The following is a 24,000-nucleotide window of genomic DNA, read 5'->3' on the forward strand; positions in this document are numbered from 1 at the left end:
ATTTTTTTCCCTTTCAGAAGTATATATTAAGAGCCAACTGTGTGCTGGGCACTGCTGACCACTGTGGCAGGGGTGGTGTCACACGCTGGGTCCTCTTCCTGGACCTGAGCTGTAGACAGAGGTTCTGCGATGGCCTTGTAGCTGGGCTGGAGGGACCCTGTGACAGGACAGGGAAGGGTGGCATCTGTGCTGAAAGGGCTCATGCCATGGCCAGACCCAGCTCTGTTTCTCAGCCCTCTCCTCTCTCGCCACGGCCAGCCTGGATCCAGACGCTTAGTGCTGGATGGAAGCGGGCTGCCCATTCACAATGGACCTTGCATGAACAATGCATAAAATCTGGTGTGTGAGCTTCCGTTGGGAGGGCCATTCGGGAGAGCAACATAGCTTCTCTTATCCTAGCTGGCTAATGCAGCATCTTCACAGTTGTGAGTCTTCTAATTCTAGTTTGCATCTCCATTTATCAAATGTCCCTTTAACCCTTCACTGAACGTATGGACATTTGATGACAACAGTCTTGCACATCTCTTGTGAGTGTGCGTGGGGGGATTCTTCACAGGTATTTGTGTGATGCACTATGCTCTAGAGCAGCGGTTCTCAACCTGTGGGTCGCGACCCCTTTGGGGGTCGAACGACCCTTTCACAGGGGTCGCCTAAGACCATCGGAAAACACATATATAATTACATATTGTTTTTGTGATTAATCACTATGCTTTAATTATGTTCAATTTGTAACAATGAAACTGGGTGTCACCACAACGTGAGGAACTGTATTAAAGGGTCGCGGCATCAGGAAGGTTGAGAACCACTGCTCTGGAGGTTACAAACACGCATCTTGGATCCAGACCACCGGAGTATAAATCCTGATTCCCTTCCTTACTGTGTGACCTCGGAAAAAATGCTTAACCTCTCTGGACTCCCTTTGTTTACCTATAAAGAAGCCCCCACCTCATGGCGCCACGGTTAGGAGGAAATGATTCGTGTTTGGAATATAGTGTGAAACACACAACTCCCATTACTACAGTCTTCTCCACCTCAGGAGTAGGATCGGCTTTCCTCTTATGTTTTCCCTTATATTTTCCCGTGAGTTATTGCTGATGTTGAGGAGAGCTAGTACTGATTTTCATATATTGATTTCTCATCCGGCCACATAAGGAACTCATCAGCTCTAATATGTGGACGGATTTTTCGGGATGGAGGACTTTATATTTGCCCAGTTTGGGTCTGAGGATAATGTGAGTATGTGGATTATATTAGAACACTGTTCTTTCCTTTCTCTGCGTCGCTTTGTATAAGATGCGATGTGGTGGGACCTGCCTCGAATCCCCTGGGCTTGATGCCTTCTTTTCCACTGTAGCTCTTTAGCTCTCTTATCAGTTTATTTTACATTATCTGTCAATTCAGATTTCCCACAGCATCGTGACTCTAACTTGGTAATTTATATTTTCTAAGAAAATATTGCATTTTATCAAGACTCAAATTTATTGGTCTATAGTCATACACAGTATTCTCATTAGATGTGTTTTATCTTCTGTGCTTCCATGGTGATGTCCCTAGCTCGTTCCTAATGTGCTTATTTGTGTTTCTGCCTCACTCTCCTTTGAACGGGCTTTTTTCATTTTATTGATGGGGCTCCTTTTATTTATTTTTTTCCTATTTTATTTATTTCGGCTTTTATTTGTATTAATTCCTTCCTACTGCTGTCTTTGACTTTGCTTCAGGATTCTCTTTGATGGTCTCTTGAGCTGAAGGCTTCACTTGCGTGGTTTCAGTCTTTCTTGCTTCTTGATAAATGCCATAGGCTCCCCAGTATGGCCTTGCCACGCCCTGCATGAGTCTGAAATGCAGCTTTCCAGCTCCCGCTCCTTTCTCAAGAGGCGGGGATTCGAGTTTGTGTTTTTCTTTATCCGGGTGTTACACTGAAGGTTGTCTTTCTGTAATTCTCAAGTAGTTAGATTCACTTGCTAGCTAGAGTGTTGTTAATACAAAATAGCACTGCCTTCTAGTCTGAGAATGTACCATGTACAATTTCAACGTTGAATTTATTGAGATTTCATGCCTCCTAACTTAAGGATGACACAAGGTGTCAAGTTCACAAATATGTGTGATCTAATTAAATTTGACTTTAATAGAGGCTGCACCACCTAGCAGCTATAGGACCCTGAGGAACTCAGTAAGCTTCCTTAGGCCTCAGTGTCAGAATCTATTAAATGGGGTAACACTAATCCATACCATAGAGCTGATGTGAAGATTAGAGATAACTTACATAAAGGAGAGAAGAGCGTCCATCCTGTAGGAGCCAGAGAACGCATCAGGCATTGTGCCTGCCATCACGAGTGTTACTGTGACTATGCTGTTATTCCTCCGATTGTTACATGGTCTATTAGCCCCCTGACGCTTCTCAGGGAATGTCCACTTATTTCCAGTGGTTCTCGGGTCCTAGTTTCTGACGTCTCTCTAGATGTAGATATTTTTTAATTTATCTTTATTGTTGAAAGTATTATAGATGTCCCCTTTTCCCCCACTGACCCCTTCTAGCCTGCACCACCCACCCCCAAGATCTAGATTTCTTAAAGTCTGTGGAGCTGCCCTTCTTTGACTCTTCTTTTTTTTTAAAATATTCAAATTACATAATTGGGAACTTTTACAGGCCATTCATTGAAAATAAATCATACATATATACATATATGTGAATATATAAATCTGTACACATACAATTACATATAAGTTACATGTATACATTATACACATATATGGATGTGCACACACACATACACATCACATATGCAAAGCTTAGCCCTAGATTCCCGATTCCACAGCCTAATTTTTTTTCTACATATGACCTGCTTTGCTCCTTATTACAACCTGTAGTAGAGAGAATAATAGTCCACAAAATGATCCATGTCCTAATCCGCAGAACCTGTGAATATGTTAACTTTTATGGCAGAAGGGATTTTGCAGATATGATTAAGAATTTTTGAGATGGGAAGATTATCCTGAGTTATCTTGGTGAGCTCAATGTAATCACAGGGGCCTTATGAGAGCTTCCAAGGTAGACAAGAGTGCCCCAGACAGAGAATGAGATACAGAGAGAGAGAGAGGAGAGAGTCACGGGCCTTGAAGTCTTCCCAATGCCTAGATTTTAGGCATTCTGACTGCCACAACTGTATAATAATAAATTTGTGTTGTTTCAAACCATTAAGTTTGTGGAAATTTTTTGCAGTCATTAGGAAACTAATGCATAACCATCACAGGGCAGTACAGCTCCCAATTTCAGATAAGGAAACGAGACTCTATGGAATTTGCCGCCACGGAGCTATCAATGCCTTGTCAATAATGGTGGAAGGAAGTTATCCTCAGAGTTAACAGGGGTGTGGGCATATGACTGTGTGTGTGTGTGTGTGTGTGTGTGCGCGCGCACGCTTTTACCCAATGACAACTGTAGTTTCATGGTGCTTTTCTTTTGCCTGGGGTGGGAAAGAGCTGAGGCTCAGTAGGAGAGTGAGGAGGGGGGATGAAAGCCTGGGGTAGTTAGTAAGCCCCTAAGACAGTGACAGCGAACCTATGACACGCGTGTCAGAGGTAACACACGAACTCATTTTTTTGGTTGATTTTTTTTTGTTAAATGGCATTTAAATATATAAAATAAACATCAAAAATATAAGTCTTTGTTTTACTATGGTTGCAAAGATCAAAAAATTTCTATATGTGACACGGCACCAGAGTTAAGTTAGGGTTTTTCAAAATGCTGGCACGCCGAGCTCAAAAGGTTCGCCATCACTGCCCTAAGAGATGCAGGAAAAAAACAAAATAGGGACTCATCAAGACCAACCTTCTTCTCAGTTTTGAAATGTGGGCAACTCTCTCCCTCAAGCCCCGCTAGGGCACAGGAGGATTTATGCAAAGGTCTGTTTAGTCGCTGGTTTCTTTTTTTGTTAATTTTATTTTTGTACCAAATGACATAAATATAGAGCTCCTTTAGAGCTCTGTCGTCTGGGAGATTTTCTTACAGAAGTGCTCGAGTGTTTGTTGGCTCACAGGAAACCTGCCAATATCTGCATGAATCTATTTATACACATGCCAAAAGGAAAAACGTAAAGTACAAAGATACAAACTGGGCACTTGAGCCAAAGGCAACAAATGTGCTACCCTGAACATACCCATCACATTACAGAGAACAGAACTAGAGGGGACTTCTGAGGCCACACCATAAAGCTGTGGACGAAAAGGGGCCACCTGCTAACCTGGCTACTTCAGGGAAGGCCTGCATGCAGCAGCCTTGCAAACTCAAGAGACCTAAAGGAACCACAAAGGATGGTCTGAAATTAAAACCTTGAATTAGAAAGCAGTTTGTAGTGTGTAGTCAAGTCCTAGGCCAGCATCTTCCCTGACAAAAATAAACTTTGATCTTTACTGAGCCTAGTGTCTTTTTGCATCTAAGATAACATGCTTGAGGGATGTCAGTGTAACTTGTAACTTCCCCCTTTCCCCCTCTTTCCAGATCCCCTAGGGCACAATTAATGGCACCAGGGCAGAAACGACAAATTCCTCATTGTTATTGTTAGTGCTAGTGTTAATTGTCTACTATTAACTATCCTATATCCACCTATGTAAAAGAAGCATGTATCCAATCCTAGAGGTTTGTTGCCTGTGCTGCCCTCCCTCCCACCTCCCTTGCTTTGCTTTCTCCGCCTCCCTAATCTATCACCAATGGATTTCATGTAACCCACTAACATCTCCTCTTTGGATGGAATTTATAAAACTAAGTAAAAGCTGCCATTTTTCGGAGTACTATCTCAATATGTTGAGATTCTGCTTCCCGGCAATTGTCGACAGTTTGGCTCAAATAATCTCACAAAAATCCTTTACAGGTTTTAAAGTTGTTTTTTGTTTGTTTTGTTTTTATGTTAACAAAACTTTACTTGTGTTTAGACAAGAGCACGCTTTCCTTCAGCCTTGTAGCAACATCACAACACGGGCACTCTCATTGCAACCTTGCCTCCAAGGGCCCTTGACCAAGACCCCATGAACATTTTAGAAACACCAGGGCCTTGCCATGGATCTTCTGACTCCAGATCTAGTGCCTGTTCCACTTCAGCACAAACAACTTCTTCCAATCTGCTTGTTTTTCAAGGAGAAAACTGGGACCTACAGAGAGTGGCATTCATACAAATTCTCACAGCGGCGTATTTATTTATTGGTTCATGTAGTATTTGCTCTCTCATTCATCCCTCAATGGTTTATGGAAGCAATGAATTACTTATTGCAATGCCTACATTAGAAACTACTGATTTTTAAACAGGGAAGGGAGTCAAATCCTAGAAAAAATAAGAATAGAGGAAAGTGAAGGGACTGCCCATCGTATAGATGTGGACCACTGTTAGGGATGGAGGTGAGCACTCCACTGCCAGGCAAGAGAGGAGCAGACGCTTCTGAGCTCTCCTGGGCCGACACCTGAGAGAAAACCCCCCCTGGGTCAGCAGGACAGGACCTTCTGTGACCGAGGGGGTGTGGCCACCTACCACCTGCACCCCACTAACCAACGTCGCAGGAGTCTTTCTCATCAAAGGCCTCAGGATCATCCCAATGTTACCCAAAATGAAGTTTAGTGAAACTCTTCTCAGGCAGGGTGCTATCTGAAGACTTCACGCATGGCAAAAACTTAGAGTTCTAAAATAGCCATTTTGAAAGTAATGTACTCAAGGGTATTCTTTAGAAAAGAAGGAAGGAGGGAAATGGAAGAAAAGGGAAGGGAAGGGGAAAAAAAAGAAACATAATTTCATGGAGAACTTTGGGCTAAATTATATAACATACTGTAGTTACGCTAAGACCCGCCCCCCCCCCCAATTTTAAGAAACTCTAGTATTTCAACAAACACTAAAAAAGAAAGAAAACATCACTAATTAAATTTGTCAAAATAATCATGCAAAATATATCAATTTCAAATATATTAAAATGTGGAAAACATGGGAACTTTAGAACCAAAGAAATATATGTCCCATCACTGCAGAACTTGTCAGAGCCTTTACTACCCCCAGGTGCACTGTGAACTTCCGAGAGGCAGTGTCAGAGTGCAGTCTTCCCCACATGCGCTTGGTCACCAAGCTTCCCTTTTTTACCTTTAACCAGCTCATGGAACTAATGACACACAAAACCCACATTGGAAAACCCCTATCTGAACAAATGGATGGACTTGGTACATGTTTACCAGGTGTCTGTGAATATGTCCTACACCTGAGCTTTTCAAAATATTTCAAACAGCGGAGAACGCAAGGTTGAACCTGGCATGTGGATGTTCTATGTTAACTATGAGAGGTTAACTGTTGTGATAACTTTGAGAGGTTAACTGTCCTATGTTAACTATGAGAGGTTAACTGTCCTATGTTAACTACGAGAGGTTAACTGTTGTGTTAACTTTGAGAGGTTAACTGTCCTATATTAACTATGAGAGGTTAACTGTTGTGTTAACTTTGAGAGGTTAACTGTTGTGTTAACTTTGAGAGGTTAACTGTCCTATGTTAACTATGAGAGGTTAACTGTCCTATGTTAACTATGAGAGGTTAATTGTCCCGTTAACTGTGAGAGGTTTAAATTCCACATCCTTCAATCAGAAGTGGGTGAGAGCTCATGTCTAACCCAAAAGTTGGAGACCACCATAAAGCAAGTGCCCCGCACCCCTGCATCCAGTTACTAAGAGTCATGTTCAAATCGCTGTCTCCATTCTCGGCTTTCTGCTATTAGAGCAGGCTTAGCTTCGACGATGGAAATAAACAGCTTCCGGTTAATGACGTGTATAAAACACATGTATTTATCTCCTCTCCCTTCTAAAATCACTTCAAAATGACATTAAACAGAGATAAGCTAGTAAGGACTATTTGAGGATGGACATGCTCTGGGAACCCATGTTTTTAAAGTACATTTTCATGACATGTTTAATTAAATTACAGTTAAACACATTAAACATTCAAATTAGAAGACGGAAGCTAGGGATACTGTCTCTCTTCACCTCTTCACTGCCTGTGAGGCCTCAGTTACCTCCTCTAAAGGATCGAAGGAACGCTGACACTTAAGAAATGTTGGTGAAGTTCCTTCTATAGGCGTATAGCAATGGTCGGCAAACTCACTAGTCAACAGAGCCAAATATCAACAGTACAACGATTGAAGTTTCTTTTGAGAGCCAAATTTTTTAAACTTAAACTATATAGGTAGTTTGCTTCTTCTTTGTAGCCATGTCAAACAGGGCACCTAAAAAAATGTTTCATTTTATAATAATAAAGCCACCAACACAAAATAATTACAGTTCTTAAACTGATGACAAAAATAACTGTAGGATTTGCAGCTGGTTGGAAAAATACAGGTAACTTTATGCTTTGAGTAGGTACTTTTGTCACCTGCGTGCGATTTGCAGATGCGACTAGCACTAACCACTGCACAGTGAGACTGCTGACTGACTGGCTCACTCAACTCGTGCCTGAATCGCGCATGCCTCTGCAGCAGTGCATGTCCTGCGGCCTGCTTGCGCTGGGTCTCCCGTCGCCCGAGTGACGGACACCCCCCACTTCTTGCCACACCACTTCTTCAAAACAGACTCGCCCAGGCCGAAAACCGACTTCTGTGCATGAGCCATGAAGTTTTAATCGCCCTGTACATGCGCGCCCGCACGTGGCTCACGAGCCGCGGTTTGCCGACCACTGGCATATAGGAAACAGCTTTCTTATCGCATTAAGTGAGGAAAAGATGAGCACCCTCTGGGGGGAAAAGCCCAAACACACAACCTTTCTTTTCTCAAGCAAGGACAACTACATCACCAGGTACGTGTGGGTTGTTTTTCCCCTGTTCAGGTGCGTTGCCAAGAAGCACAGAGATACATGTATAGACACGCTCCCATTTCAGGCTCCTGACATCTTATTCTCCCTCACCCTTTTTCTCCTCACAAATGTCTCTGATAGGCCCTATCTTTATATTATACAGGTTGGATCTACGTGGATAATATTAAACCCTCTTGGAAGAATACACAGTATATACTGTACACACACACACACACACACACACACACAGCAAACATGGTTGCTAGGTAACTTGCCAAGGTCTTAGAGGAAAGTAACGTTCCCTCACCTGTAAGATTTCATTGTAAATGCCTTCGCTTAGCATCCAATGACCTTATCAACCTATCTCAAAATCACCGGCTGCTCTCTACCATCCGGTACCTGTGCTCCATCAACATCCATCAGGACCAAGGCTCAGCCACCTGTCCCCAGGGTCCCCTTTGCCCCCGGCAGGCACAGACTTGTGCTCCATACTTCTCTGCATTCTCAGCGTCCCAGGAAAGACTGAGCACAGAGTAGGTGCAACACATCTTAGGCAGATGAATTCCTAGTTCAACAATTACGGTTTGGAAGAAGTCTTTGGGCCAAGCAATGGAAAATGACAATGGGGACGCACAGGTGACTAAGGCCCAGTCTCTGCTCACCAGGTGTTCCCAGTGTGACTGGGACCAGACAGGAAAGCAGGTAAGTCAACAGAGCAGTGGGGCTACCACAGGGAGAAGCACAAGGTGGGGGGGCACCAAGTGACCCCAGAGAAAGGATTCCTGGCTCACTTCGGAGGAACTTGGCCTGACTAGGGGCTAAGAACCAGGGCAGCTAGCCAGAGGTCCCATCTGCAAGACGTGTCAAAATTTCACGGAATGACTTAGAATTTAAGGCAAATATAAATGCATCTCTCCCTTGCCAGAGGGTCTTGTGGGTAGAAATAAAAAATACAAAGCAAAATAAGACAATAAAAAGTCCTGCTTTGCATACCCTAACCCTACTCAGTAATTATTGAGACAATATTTAAATAGTATCCCCTTGAAAGGAGGAGGTATTATATTACCCAGCCCAGGGCAATTGCACCTCCCACCCCTGCACCCCTCAGCCCTGCACCCCTGCGGGGCTCAGAGAAGTCTTGCTGGGGAAGGTGACACAGCTGTCCAAGGAAAAAGAAACACACAAATGGTGAGGGCACAGAGAAGAGGGGAGAGGCTGAGGGAGAAAGGGAGAAAGGTTATCCAAACACCAGAAGCTGAGGCCGGGAGGCCTCATTCAGGAGGAGGAATGGCTAGCAATGCTGCTGGGAAGGCCGGACTGGGAACAACCTCTCTAGCCCTGTTAACTAAGGAACTCAGCTTAGCAACATGTTTTTTAATGCTGACAGTATCACAGATGTCTCCATTTCCACCTCCTACCACCGCCCTCCTTTGCCCCACTCCACCCCATCGCCATCCCACCCCAGGCCTTCATCAGAGAGCACCTACTATGCGTCAGGTCACCCAGCAAAGATGTGGGGCACTACAATACTAGCCACATGACCCTGGGCACAAGCCCTAACCTTGATGGAGTTTCATTAAATGTAAAGGACCTGCACGCTTCACAACCATCCTCATAGTGAGGTCGATATGATGAAAACTGTAGAGCTGAGGAAAGTGAAAGTCAGGGGTCTGAGAGATGCAGAGGTGGAGAGCTAGGGCCAGAACCCAACCTGTCGGTCCCCCTTGACCACGGCCCTGTGCTGTGGGTAGCTGAGACCTCAAAATCCACAGGTGCCGTCGCTGCGCGGTTACTGCTGTTATTTGCAACAGAAGGACACCTCCCCCGAAGTGCACAGGGGGAAAATAACAATGATCGAACACGACTGATTCTGAAGTCAGCCTCGGTTCGGAGCCCATGCATAATTTACTCCACTAGCTCTGCAGTCACTTAAGCGTGGGAGAGCCTGCTATAAATTCAGGTCTGCATACAGTAATTTATTTCTTATTTATTTTACTGACACATATCCAGGCCTCAGGTGAGCTCCCCCAACCCCTGCCGCAAGGCACCTGCAGCTCAGGTGGCACGGGGGCCGAGAGGGCGGCCCTGAAAATAAGCCCCACGATGAAAACCGGACCCCACAGATTAGAACCAGGCAAGGAAATTAATTTTCTCTTGAACCAAGATGAAACGCATACCCACTCCTCCACCCCCTTTTCCATAACACGCGAGGCTGAAAAGGTCGTTCTGTGCCTTTATCCTCCGTTGCTGTCTAGTGATGCACTGAGCGTGCCTCAGTGACTAACATTCTCACTGACCACAGGATTATTTTTCTGAGTCACAGAATGTCAAAAGGTGAGGAGGTTTTCTAATATGAAGACCTCATCAGAAAGGGAGCAAAGAGAGGGAAAAAGGCTGCCACTTTTTGCTAGATGCTATGTCTGACGGGGTAACAACCACCGAGTCCTCAATGTAGGCATCGTTGTCCAAATGTCTCATTTCATAAGTGGTCAAACTGTGGCCCAGAGAGGGAAAGTGACTTGTCTCAGGCCACTCAGCAAGTCGGTAGGCGTGTGCCCCTTCTTTCCATCTCGGACTAAATTAAAAACTCCCCGAATTCTTAGATTTTATCAGCATGGCTCCCTTTCCGTCTCCCCGCGCCCAGTTAACCATCCCTATAGACAAGGGCACTAGGGCAGGGAGAGGCCAAGCCCTGACCTGGCACTGCTACCTTCCTGCAGACAATCATTGGAACCTGGGCCAAGCCCATATTCTTAACACCACACCTGCTGATTTCTTAGTGCCACCCCCATGGTGCCTGCACTTGTCGCCTAACTGCACTACCAGGCTTGCAGGGGGATGCAGAAGGGGCAGGAGGCTTCTGCACAAACTAATTCTGACCCTAGGATGCAGGCTGCCCATGGATCACATTTATTGTAATTATTAAGTAACTAGAGGCCCGGTGCACGAAATTCGTGCACATGTGTGTGTGTGTGTGTGTGTCCCTTAGCCTGGCCTGTGCCCTCCTGCAGTCTGAGAGCCAGCGGACATCCTTAAGGCTGCTGCAGAGACGGAAGAGGCTCCCTCCACTGCCTCTGCGCTCGCCAGCCATGAGCCCGGCTCAGGGCTTCTGGCTAAGCAGCGCTCCCCCTGTGGGAGTGCACTGACCACCAGGGGGCAGCTCCTGTATTGAGCGTCTGCCCCCTGGTGGTCAGTGTGCGTCATAGCAACCAGTTGTTCTGCTGTTCGGTTGATTTGTATATTGGCCTTTTATTATATAGGATTATTTATGCTTCCTCCTAATAAATTGAAGACTGAGCACAGAGTAGGTGCAACAAATCTTAGGTAGGTGAATTCCTAGTTCAATAATTACAGTTTGGAAGTGCAGAGGTTATGTACACTCTTGCCTTCTACCTCTTGGGCTGCAAGAGCAGAGGCAGGTGGCCGGGCCCGGCCTGGCCAAGCTGTCTTTCCAGGCCTTGGCTCCATATCCCCTGCCCCTGGGAAGGGAGTGGCTGGGCCTGGGCAACACTCACCCGCAGAACATGAAGATGGTGCTGGAGGTGGCATCGTAGGGCAGAGGCAGGGCCTGCTGCAGGCACAGCTGCTCGCAGCCGCCATTGAAGCCGTCAGAGCAGTCGATGCCTTTGGAGTGGTCGTAGCAGCCGGAGCCGTCCTTCATGGGCCGCAGCTCCTCGGGACACTGCCCAGAGAGAGAGTGACAGGGAGTTATGGCCGAGGCGGCGGCGGGTCCCATCACACCCTTTCCTCCCCCCTTCTGAAAAGGTACACGAAGTTCCCTTTGGCCAACGACAGCTGTGTGGCCTTGGTCAAGTCCCTGCACCTCTCTGAACCTCGGTGTGCCCACCTGTACAATGGGACTTTTGCCAGTATCTGCCTCGTAGAATTGTGAGAATGAAGAGAGATAATGTCCCCAAAGTGCTTAGCGTGGGGTGGCTCATGGGCTAACCACATGGCAAATGTTAGCTGCTGTGAGCATTGACATTGCTGGGAACATCATCATCATTGTGCTTATTGTAATTGTGAAATTAGGTCTGCTGCTATAAAGGTCATTTAGAGAGGCAGCCGGATGCAATTTAAAGAGCTTCTACCCAGCATGAGTTTCCATTCAAGCTCACCCCTTCTCCCTGTGTGATCCAGGCCAAGATACTCACCCTCTCTGAGCCTTAACTTCCTCATCTGTTAAATGGGCTGAAGGTGGATCATGAAGATGTATACTTTACTTCAAAATTTGGCACCACCTTGGTACTCATAAAATGTGAGTTCTCTTCCTTCCTGCCTTAAATCTGCCACTTCTCCACCATTGTGCTCGGAACCTTAAAGGAGATGCCTGCATACTCCCATCAGGAGACCTTCTAACCAACTTGCTGGTCTCCAGCCTGCCCTCCTCACACCGCCCTCTGAATGGCCATTGGAGTGATATTTCTAAATAGCATCACTCTCCAGCTTAAATAAAAGAATGATTTTTAAGTGCCCACAGTAACCTGAATCTTCCTTAAACCAACAGTCCAGGTCTTCCATCCAGCCACTTGCACGTTCCTCCACATCGCCCAACGGGTGCCCTCTGGACCCCAAAAACCTCAACGATCCAACCCTGAGTGGCTCAGACAAATGCTCTTGTTGGTGGGCCTGGCGCCTGCAAAGTGCTCTGTGAACGCAAGATCTTGTGCTATAGGGACAACTGGCTATTTCACTTAGTTCTCCGCCCTTTGAGGAGGCTGAGCGCATCTCCACTCCAGCAGCCGGAGGAGCCCTTGCAACTCTCCTGTGTGCGGGAGAGACGGCGAGGCACTAAGTTTTCATTTCAGTCATCCTGCTGGCATTTCCTGTCCACAAAGATGAACCCGCAGGGCCCAGCCCTCCCCATCCATCACTGAACACAGCTGATTAAAACGCCTCCCCTCCCCGGTGTACTCCCTGCTCCCAACCAGCTCCCTGGTGCCTTCACTCTGAACAGCATCAATAACAACACACACACACACACACACACACACACACACACACACACACACACTAATTTACAAAAACCACAGCAGCAAACAAAAGGTCAGCCCTCCTGGAAATTAAATTTTGCTTAAGAAGGGTTCATAATTACAGATGCAGGACGGAGTTCTTCGAGACATTTGAGACTGGCGCCAGGAAGGACGACGGAGAAAGTAGGTTATAAATGGCCTTTGTCAAACTGCAGAAAGGTTATAAGACTGGCCACATTTTGTGCTTAAGAAGAAAAATCAATTTTCCATGTGAGCAAAGTGCTGTACATATTAATACGAGCTCAGAGGAAGCCTCTGCTTGTCTGGGAACACTTGCTGGTAGACATGAGGGCACCTGGTCAAGGGGTCATTTAGAGCCATTGGCTGGTCATGGGGCTGGGGCTGTCTGTCTGTCTGTCTGCAGACACTCAGGGATGTAATTTGGATGGAATTACTGACCTTCTCACCAGGTGACAAGAGATATCTGGGGCAGGATATTATAGTTCTCATTCCCCGCCTACACCCTACCACTTTTGTCTTTTCAAAAAGAATGTTCTATAAGCCAGACATATTCTAAACACTTTACCCATTTTTACTTAGTTAATCTTTCTAGCAAACCTGTGAGGTAGTGTGGTGCTCCCAAAGATATGTCCCTGTCCTACCCCCTGGGAACTGTGAATGTTACTTCTATGGAACAGTTTTTGCAGGTGTGATATAATTAAGGCCCGTGAGATGAGGAGGTCACCCTGGATTAGCCAGGTAGGTCTGAAGGCCATCACCAATGTCCTTATGAGAGAGGCACAGAGAGATCACACATACAGAGGAGAGACCACGTGGAGGCAGAGCAGAGATCGGACTGATGTGGCCACAAGCCAGCAAATGCTGCAGCCACCAGAAGCCAGAAGAAGCAAGGAATTATTCTCTCCTAGAGCATTTGGAGGGCAGACACCCTGCTGACAGCTTGATCTCAGACTTCCAGACCCCCAGACCTGTGAGAGAACACATTTCTGTTGTCTTACACCACCCAATTCATGGTACTTTGGTGCAGCAGTCCTAGCCAAATGCAATGCTTTTTGTTTTAAGCTCCTTGATTTTGGGGGTCATTTGTTACACAGCAGTAGATAACTAATACAGTGAGCTGATTGTGTCACCTGCTTAGCCAAGTGCTCAGCAAGTGGTGGCTGCTGTTTTGAAAGAATTTATAAATCTAGTTTAAGAGATAAGAAATACACATAGCTGTCAGACAAAGAACTAGTTATAGAAGAAGCATAAAGGAGTAAAAAGTGAAAACTCTGCTGAAATGAATGGCCAGGGAATATTGGGGTAGGGAGGCCTTGGCCAGGGAAGTCTTGGAGGGCAGAGATGCCACTGGAGCAGAAGGGAGATGCCCTAGGATGCTAGAAAGAAAAAGCTCAGAGCCCTTACCCAGCCATCACGATGCACTTGCCTTGTGACTTTGGAGCCTCAGTTCCTCTCTTTACATGGGGGGAGACAGCTTGCAGACAAGACTATGCGGACTGAAAGCAGGTCTAAGTTTCATATAGGCTTTAGGACACTGAGCACCCAGGCCTCAGCTCCCTCAGCATGGGTACATCAGAGCCTCTCTTGGAGGCATTTCTGGAAACTAGGGAAAAAAAACACCTAACAGGCACTCAAGAAATGAATACAATGGGTGCATGTTTAATTCTTAGAAAGCTGCCAAACTTTTCCGGGGTGGCTGTACTATTTTTTTAAAATATATTTTTATTGATTTCAGAGAGGAAGGGAGAGGGAGAGATAGAAACATCAATGATGAGAGAGAATCATTGATCAGCTGCCTCCCGCCTGCCCTCTATGGGGATTGAGCCCGCATGTGCCCTGACTGGGAATCAAACTGTGACCTCCTGGTTCATGGGTTGATGCCCAACCACTGAGCCACACTGCCCAGGCATGGTTGTACCATGCTAAATCCCCACCAGCAATGCATAAGCAATCCGGTTTCCCCACATACTCATCAGTATCTGATGCTGTCAATATTTTTTATCTTAGCCACCCGACAGGTGAATAAGCAGTACCTCACTGTGGTTTTAATGTGCATTTCCCCAATGCTGAATGATGCTGAACATCCTTTGTGTTTATTTTCAGCCTGTATCTCTGTGGTGCGATGTCTCTTGCCCGTTTTCTAATTAGATTGCTTGAGGTTTTTTTACTGCTAAGTTTTGAAAGTTCTTTATATTTTCCAGACACTAGACTTTTGTTAGACGTGTGGTTTGCAAATATTCTCTCCCCGACTCCGTGACTTGTCTTGTCTTCAAATGAGCTTTCACGGAGCAAATGTTTTTAATTTTGATAAAAATCCAAGTTATCATTTTCTCTTTTATGGATCATACGTTGGAATCTAAGGACTTTTGGCCAAGCCCCAATCCCGAAGATTTTCTCATGTGCACGCGTGTGCGTGCGTGTGTGTATGTGGATGCGTGTTCTAGAAATATCAATAGCATTTTGTTTCATGGTTGATTCGGTGATGCATTTCAAGTTCATTTCTGCATGAGGTGTGAGGATTACACTGAGGTTTGACATTTTGCCTATGAAAGTGTACTTGAGCCTGGCTGGATTTCTCAGTGGTTAGAGCATCCCCCTCGGACTGAAGGGTTGTGGGTTCGATTCCTGGTCAAGGGCACATTCCTCAGCTGTGGGTTCCACCCCTGGCCCCAGTCGGGGCATCTGCGGGAAGCAACCAACCACTGTGTCCCTCTCACATGGACTCATTCTCCCCCCTCCCCTCTCTCCCTTTCACTCTGTCTGAAAATCAATGGAAAAAATATCCTTGGGTGAGGATTTTTTTAAAAAAGATAGTGTACCTACCAGCACCCTTTTCTAAAAAAAGGCCTCCCCCAGCCCACCCCCCATTAAGTTGCTTTCACACCTCTGTAAAAGAAACACACTAAGCTCACCTTCCTGGCTCCCTTCTGGGTTCTGTGTGCTCTTCCACGGATCTGTCTCTGCTCTCCCACCAACCCCACACAGTCTGGGTTACTGTAGCTATTTCAGGCTAGAAACAGAGTCGACTGAGTCCTTCCATTTTATTCTTTTTCAAAATAAGTCTCGCCCACTGTAGCTCCTTTGCCTTTCCACATACGTTTCAGAAAAAACTAGTCTATATCTATTTAAAGAATCACGCTGAGGTTCTGACAGATATTACATTAAACCTTCATGTCGATGCGGAGGGGACGGAGATTTCTCCTAGAATGGTGATGTCTAAGGAGGGTCTGTCTTGTTAGGCTGCCTATCCTGGCACTTGGGCTGAAGAGAGCAGGCCTTTGGAGTTGTCGTCCCTTTTGGTTTTGTTTGTTCTGGTCTTTGCCAACTGTGTTTCTGTTGCTGGTTCCTTCCACTCCAAATTTGGGACATGAGGGGAAGAAAGAAATTCCAACCAAAACCAGGTAAAGACAACACAATGAAAGAGAATTACAGGCCAATATCCCTCATGAACATAGATGCCAAAATCCTCAACAAAATCTTAGCAAATCGGATCCAGCAGTACATCAGAAAGATCATACACCATGACCAAGTAGGATTTATCCCAGGGATGCAAGGATGGTACAATATCCGCAAATCAATAAACGTGATACATCACATAAACAAATTGAAAGAAAAAACCACATGGTCATATCAATTGATGCAGAAAAAGCATTTGACAAAAACCAACACCCATTTTTGATAAAAGCTCTCAGCAAGGTGGGAGTAGAAGGATCATACCTCAACATAATAAAAGCCATATATGACAGGCCCACAGCCAACATCATACTCAATGGACAAAAACTAACACCATTTCCCCTAAGAACAGGAACAAGACAGGGATGCCCCCTCTCACCACTCCTGTTCAACATAGTACTGGAAGTGTTAGCCATTGCAATTCGGCAAGAAGAAGAAATAAAAGGCATCCAAATTGGAAAAGAGGAAGTAAAACTGTCCTTATTTGCAGACGACATGATATTATACATACAAAACCCTAGAGACTCCATCAAAAAGCTACTGGACTTAATACATGAATTTGGCAATGTAGCAGGATACAAAATTAACCCCAAGAAATCCGAGGCATTTCTATACACCAATAGTGAACTTTCAGAAAGAGAGATTATAAAAACAATCCTGTTTACCATCGCACCAAAAAAATTAAGCTACCTAGGAATAAACTTAACTAAAGAGGTAAAAGACCTCTACTCAGAAAACTACAGGACGTTGAAAAAAGATATAGAGGAAGACATAAACAGATGGAAGAACATACCGTGTTCATGGATTGGTAGAATCAACATCATTAAAATGTCCATACTACCCAAAGCAATCTATAAATTCAACGCACTTCCCATTAAAATACCAACGGCATACTTCAGAGATCTAGAACGAACTCTCCAAAAATTCATCTGGAATAAAAAAAGACCTCGAATAGCTGCAGCAATCCTGAAAAAGACCAAAGTAGGTGGGATCTCAATACCAGATATCAAGATGTATTACAAAGCCACTGTTCTCAAAACTGCCTGGTACTGGCACAAGAATAGGCATATAGATCAATGGAATAGAATAGAGAGCCCAGAAATCGGCCCAAACCAATATGCTCAATTAATATTGACAAAGGAGGCAAGAACATACAATGGAGCCAAGATAGTCTCTTCAATAAATGGTGCTGGGAAAATTGGACAGATATATGCAAGAAAATGAAACTAGACCACCAACTTACACCATACACAAAAATAAACTCAAAATGGATAAAGGACTTAAATGTACGACAGGAAACCATAAAAATTCTAGAAGAATCCAAAGGCAACAAAATCTCAGACATATGCCGAAGCAATTTCTTCACTGATACAGCTCCTAGGGCACTTGAAACGAAAGAGAAAATGAACAAATGGGACTACATCAAAATAAAAGCTTCTGCACAGCAAAAGAAACCATGAACAAAACAATGAGAAAACCCACTGTGTGGGAAAACATATTTGCCAATGTCATATCTGATAAGGGCCTAATCTCCAAAATTTATAGGGAACTCATACAACTTAACAAAAGGAAGATAAACAATCCAATCAAAAAATGGGCAAAGGACCTAAATAGACACCTTTCAAAAGAGGACATTCAGAAAGCCAAGAGACATATGAAAACATGCTCTAAGTCACTAATCATCCGAGAGATGCAAATCAAAACAACAATGAGGTACCATCTCACACCTGTCAGACTGGCTATCATCAACAAATCAACAAACGACAAGTGCTGGAGAGGATGTGGAGAAAAAGGAACACTTGTGCACTGCTGGTGGGAATGCAGACTGGTGCAGCCACTATGGAAGACAGTATGGAGTTTCCTTAAAAAACTGAAAATGGAACTCCCATTTGACCCTGTGATCCCACTTCTAGGAATATATCCCGAGAAACCAGAAACACCAATCAGAAAGGATATATGCACCCCTATGTTCATAGCAGCACAATTCACCATAGCTAAGATCTGGAAACAGCCTAAGTGCCCATCAGTAGATGAATGGATTAGAAAACTGTGGTACATCTACACGATGGAATACTATGCTGCTCTAAAAAGGAAGGAACTCTTACCATTTGCAACGTCATGGATGGAACTGGAGAGCATTATGCTAAGTGAAATAAGCCAGTCAATGAAGGAAAAATACCACATGGTCTCACCCATTCATGGATAATAAAGACCATTATAAACTTATGAACAATAATAGATACAGAGGCAGAGCTGCCTCAAACAGATTGTCAAACTGCAGCAGGAAGGCCGGGGAGGGTTGCGGGGCAGGAGGTAGGGGGGTAAGAGATCAACTAAAAGACTTGTATGCATGCATAGAAGCATAACCAGTGGACATAAGACATTGGGGGATAGGGGAGGCTAGGGGACTGTCTAGGGCGGGGGGATAAAATGGACACATATGTAATACCCTTTGTAATACTTTAAGCAATAAAAAAAAAAAAAGAAAGAAATTCCAAAGCCCTGAGCACTATATCTTCCTTTGGGTCCCCAAATCCCTAGCTGGCCTGCCTCCTTTTCTCCACTTCCCACAGCCCTATGTTTGTTTCATATGTAACCTACAGGCTTTTTAGTTGTAGTTCATGGGAAGAATCGAGAAAGGACATTGACTCCCCCAACAGCCTGTTTTTGCACAGCCCCAGAGCTCAGAATGTATTCTTACTTAAAAAAAAAAACAAACACATTTTTTTTTTGGCATTTCTTTAAGGAAGAATATAAGATAAAGAAATAAGACCACATGTGACTTTCAACGTCTAATATATTTACTGCAGGGTCCTTACACAGAAAAGTTGCCCTCCCAGACTTCAGCCTAGGGCAGTGATCGGCAAACTCATTAGTCAACAGAGCCAAATACCAACAGTACAACAATTGAAATTTCTTTTGAGAGCCAATTTTTTAAACTTAAACTATATAGGTAAGTACATAAGGGGCCAAAGAGCCCAACCACTGGGCCTAGGGGAATGCATCTTAAGTTTATTCCAAGTACAGCTGGAAGGCACTGGAGGGCTGTTGGCAGGGGAATGAGGTGATTTGATTTGCTACTTTACAGAGATTACTGGTTAGTGAATTCAATTATCTGTAAGCACTTTATTAGAATCATAAAAGAGGGCCTGGGGAGGCAGGCCCTGGGGGACCAGGAGTGGCTAAAGAAAGGGGCAGGTCTATCTGATGACGACCCCCCTCCTTGGAGGGCTGCTCCTTTGCCTGGAGGTTCTGCAGTAAGTAGGTGGGAGAGCTGGGCTCTAACCCCCTCAGCTGGGCTCCAGGATTTCACAGTCCCCACTGGGCTCCAACCCAGACAAGGACCCACAGGGGGACCCTGGGCCTGGGTCCCTGGGCCTGAAGGCCTTGAAGACTGAGAGGGAAGGGGCATCCAGGGGATCCCCAGCTGTTCCCATCACAGGCTGGCCCTCCCCCAGCCTCCTCCATCCCCTGAGCCTGCTCTCCCTCTTTCCCAGCCCAGCTTTGCATCAGGACCAAGCCATTTGTTTCTGTTTATAATTATGCATTTTAATGTTCATTAATTATGGAATGCAAATTGCTCCGAGTGCAAACTTTGTAATGAGCCGCTCTCCCATCCCGCCCCCAGGTCTAGAAGGTGGGCCAGCTGTTCTGAGCAGAAAGGAAAACCACCAACTTACAAAGCAGAAGTTTCCCTGGGGCCTGAGGCTCTCCTAGTATATCAGCTTGGAAGACCTCCGGAGGTGCTGGAGGAGAGCCCTGCCCCTCTCCCGGGCTCTGGGGGACATCCTGTGGACATTCTCTGGCACCTTGGGCCTGAGAGGCAGGGTGTGGAAAGAACTCCAGCCTTGAACCCAGCCTCTTGCAGGCTCACTCTGAGCTAGTCACTTGGTGTCTCTGGGCCTCAGTTACAACATCTGTAGACCTGATCATGAGCAAACCATCCCCAGAGTGGGAGTGGCAGACCAATGGATGCTGGAGAGGAGAAGCCAGCTCCCATCAAGCCTTTCATGGCAACGATGAAATGCGACAAGGCGGCAAAGGTGAGGTTAGATATGAATGAAAGGCTCGGCACACTGTCAGCCACTTGGGATCCCGCAGCGGCGAGGGAAGTCAGCTACTTCCTTCCTGCGTGCCTTGCCTCTCCAAGCCTCAGTCTCCACATCTCTACACCGGAGAAAAGAAGTCCTGCCTCCCTGGGCTTGTGAGAGAACCAAACCAGATCCAAGCCCTGCCCACAATGGCAGGGCCTCAAAACATGACGATGCTGTGATGGATGCCTTGTTACCTTCCCCCAAGTGGGAAATGCATCCAGGAGCCATGGGAGGGGACCCCACACATGCAGATGGGGGAGGAAGACAGCCACAGGCAATGTTCAGGTAGGACCAGCACTATCCTGTTCGCTTTGCAGATGAGGAAACTAAAGCCCCAAGAGGCCAAGTGAATTGCCCGAGGCCACACAGGAAAGGGGAGTCTCCTGTGTCCACCTTAAAGGGTCCCCGACTGCCACCAGGTGCTCTCTCCTTTGATGCACATGGAGGTAGCGGGCTAGGATGTCTCGGTGGTTTGGACTGGTTCCAGGACTCTACAAACTTCCGGGGAAGGTCACTGGTGGGTAAGAGGGGACTTAGAAAGGTTGCTGGCAGTGATCTCCCATACACAGATCAGAGATATCAGCCTGGGAAGAGAAGGAAGTGAAATGGATATTTCTTGAGCACCTACTATATGCTGAACGTTTTTGCATGTGCTGTTTCTTCAATCCCTACAACAAAACTCAGGGGCACCTCTAAGCTGTACCCATTTCACAAGCAAATTTACTGAGGAGCACACAGCTAAGTAAGGGCTGCTGAGCCCTTTGGTATGCACCATCCCTTGGACTGGAGGCTGGGATGGCCTGGCTCTCCTTGTCCCAGGAGGCGTCGGGTGTACTTGCTGGAGTGGGGGTGAGTGGAGGCCCAGGCCCCCGCCCTCTCCCTCCTCAGCCTCAATCTGTCACCAAGGCCACCATCACCCGGCTGTCACAGCCGGCATTGATTTGGACGGCCAGAGCATCGAGAGCCCCTTATTACTAGGAGTTTTAATCAACTCATGCCAATTCAGCTGCCACTCAATGTGTGCTGGGCTGTGATGCCTACAGGGAGGGAGGGTTGGGCATGCAAAAAAGGATTAAGGGATCAATATCCCTGGTAATGGAGGGTTGAAGCCCTGGGCACCACTAGGGGATCTGGGGCCTCCTGGAGAAAGCAGAGCCTGTCCCCAGCCCCAAGGGGAGCTCCCGGACACACAGCCCAAGCCTCCCTGCCTCACCTGGCCCTCCACCTGGCTTTGGAAATGGCCCCGCACACACCCAGCAGTGCCTGCTGCATGCAAGGTCCTTGGTCCCTGCTCTTCCCTCGGCTGGGCCTGCCCTGATCTTCTGGGAGATTCCTATGTATCTATCATTTACAGCTCAGACGAGGGAGGAAGACGGCCACAGGCAAGTTTTGCTCTTCCCAGCAATGTCCTTCCTGACCCCCAGAGCAGAGGGATGCTAAGGAGACAGAAAGAAACGAAGTCGAATCCAGACACTGCTACTGCCTAGCGGTGTGACTCCGGGCAGGTCACCACACCTTCCTGACCTTGGTTTCCCCATTTAAAAACGGACTTGATAATGAAGAGCTGCCTCCTGGGGTGGCTGGGAGCACAGGGCCACAGTGGACAAGACAAAGGACCCTCGTGCGGAAGCCCCTACTTCCTTTCCATGCCCAGAGTCCGCAGGCATCATTTTCCCTTCTCTCCCTTGTTAATGACTCTCCCAGCAGGCAGACCGGGTTCTGGTTCACAGTGCGTCTTCCCGTGAATCTCTGGGCCTTTGAGGGGAGTGCCACACACACAGTGTCCTCCCCTCAGCACCAGCCCAGTGCCCAGCACAGGGCAGGGAGTCACCTGGGGTGGCCCTTGGGGTCAGGCGGGCCCGGCTTGAGTCTGACCTGGCTTTGCCCCTTACTAGCTGTGCAATGTTAGCCAGTCACTTCATTAACCTCAGAGCCTCAATTCTCTCAATACAAAATGAGCCTAATTATACCTACTCAGACTTGCTATGGGGGAAAAAATCAGACATCTGATGATGTCCCTGGCATAGCGCCTGGTGCATGGGAAGCTGTCCACTGTTATAAAAATTTAGCTCTTGTGATTACTATCACTCAGTATTTGCTGCACAGTGAATATTTTTGGAATGTAATAAGATGTCTGGTTGCATGGCTTAGTTCTGGCCTGAGTTCCAGTGAAATACCAACAAGCTATTCCCCCCTCCTGCCAGCCGTCTGGGCTGCATCACACACTGAAGACACGAGAAAGGGAAACCCAAAGGCTCTGAGCACCTACTGTGGCCCTGTTGCCACACTAGGTGTCTTCCTCTTTCTCCTGCGGAAGGCCCACCATTCTCTTGGTACCCCGATGTTTCAGAAGAGGGAGCAGCTTTGAGGCCGGAAGTGCCTTTGCTGTGTCGCTCAGCTTCCCAAGACTCGAGCCGGGTGCAAGCATGGCGTGTCCGACTCCCAACCCATGCTCTCCCCACTGCACTGCAGGGCCCCATCCTCTGGAGACGTAGAGGAGTAGGGGTGTGCTGGTCCCTGACCTCCAGGAGAATCTAGACCAACTAAAAAAATTAGGAGGGCAACCCTGAGCGGGAGGGAAGTCATGGTTCAAGATGGCTTATGCTTACGAATAGTGCTGAAATGGCCACAGTGCTGAAACCCGTGGCTGGATTTGCTCACACACACGATCACGGCTAGCTAGCAGGAATATGATCACCTGTCTTTCCCATTAGAGGACCCCAGGGCATTAGGAGACACCGGCTATGATCCCTGCTTTGGGCACTTCCCTTCCCTTCCCGTCTCTGGCCCTCCATCTTCTCATCTGTTCAACGAGAAAGGTGCCTGCACGTCCCTGGTTCTCTGCAAGAGGCTGCAGGCACCCCAAGGGAGGTCAGGTGGGAGGTTCACATCGTAGGTGGACCCTGAGCTGGGGAGCCCTGCAGAAGGGCTGCTCTAGGGGGAGCGGCCTTAGGGCATTGCTTGCTGGTCATCCCCTCAGCCTCTTCAGACGATTGGCTATTCTCCTGGTGGGAGGCACCAAGCCTCTGTTGCTCTCTCTGGAGCTGGTGGTGGGAGGCGCCAGGCCTCTGCCCCTCTCTCTGGAGCGGGTAGTGGGAGGCACCAGGCCTCTGTCGCTCTCTCTGGAGCTCCCCAGGACATGCATGGAGAGGACGTTCGGTTCAGCAACTGCCCCCTCAAAGCCTCCTGTCCTCCAGGTCGCCGAGGTGAGGAAGCCTTGGGCCCAGCCCTCCTGGGGCATTGGTTCCGAAGCAGGGGCGGGCCCGCGGAGAAACGTGCGTGTGCCCATTCTTACAGTCCTTGAGGCTGTTTGTGTGGCACAGGCGAGCACGGAGGGCAGAGAGAAGGGAGGCCAGAGAACACTTCCCCAAGCACATCTGCCAGGAGACCTGAAGAATGGCTACTCAATCACTGTCTGGGGATGGTAATGAACAGCCTGTGCATAGCTCATTAATAACAATAATAGCTCGCACTCAACAGTGCTGAGCGTGTGCCAGGCACTGTTCTAAATGTGTTGTGAATATTCACTCGGAATATCAACCACGGCCGGATGGCGTTGGTACCACTACGATCCTCACGTGGGGACCTTTCATTGCTGGTCGGCTCGCACTGGCTGGTTCCAGTTCCCCATCCTTTGGAACTACAAAGTCCACC

The 24,000-nt window shown here is 46.9% G+C and overlaps 1 protein-coding gene across 2 annotated transcripts in view; it reads right to left on the bottom strand.

The window, feature by feature from the left end:
* Positions 1-24,000, bottom strand: part of ASTN2 (astrotactin 2) — a 746,156-nt gene that overhangs the window by 284,215 nt on the left and 437,941 nt on the right. For both annotated transcript variants that reach the window (XM_036329825.1, XM_036329824.1), the window contains exon 12: positions 11,321-11,487. In XM_036329825.1, coding sequence (XP_036185718.1) covers positions 11,321-11,487 — 167 coding nt within the window. The remainder of the gene's footprint in view (positions 1-11,320; positions 11,488-24,000) is intronic.

Source organism: Myotis myotis, unplaced genomic scaffold (genome assembly GCF_014108235.1).
Source record: "Myotis myotis isolate mMyoMyo1 unplaced genomic scaffold, mMyoMyo1.p scaffold_m19_p_12, whole genome shotgun sequence".
Lineage (NCBI taxonomy): Eukaryota > Metazoa > Chordata > Mammalia > Chiroptera > Vespertilionidae > Myotis > Myotis myotis.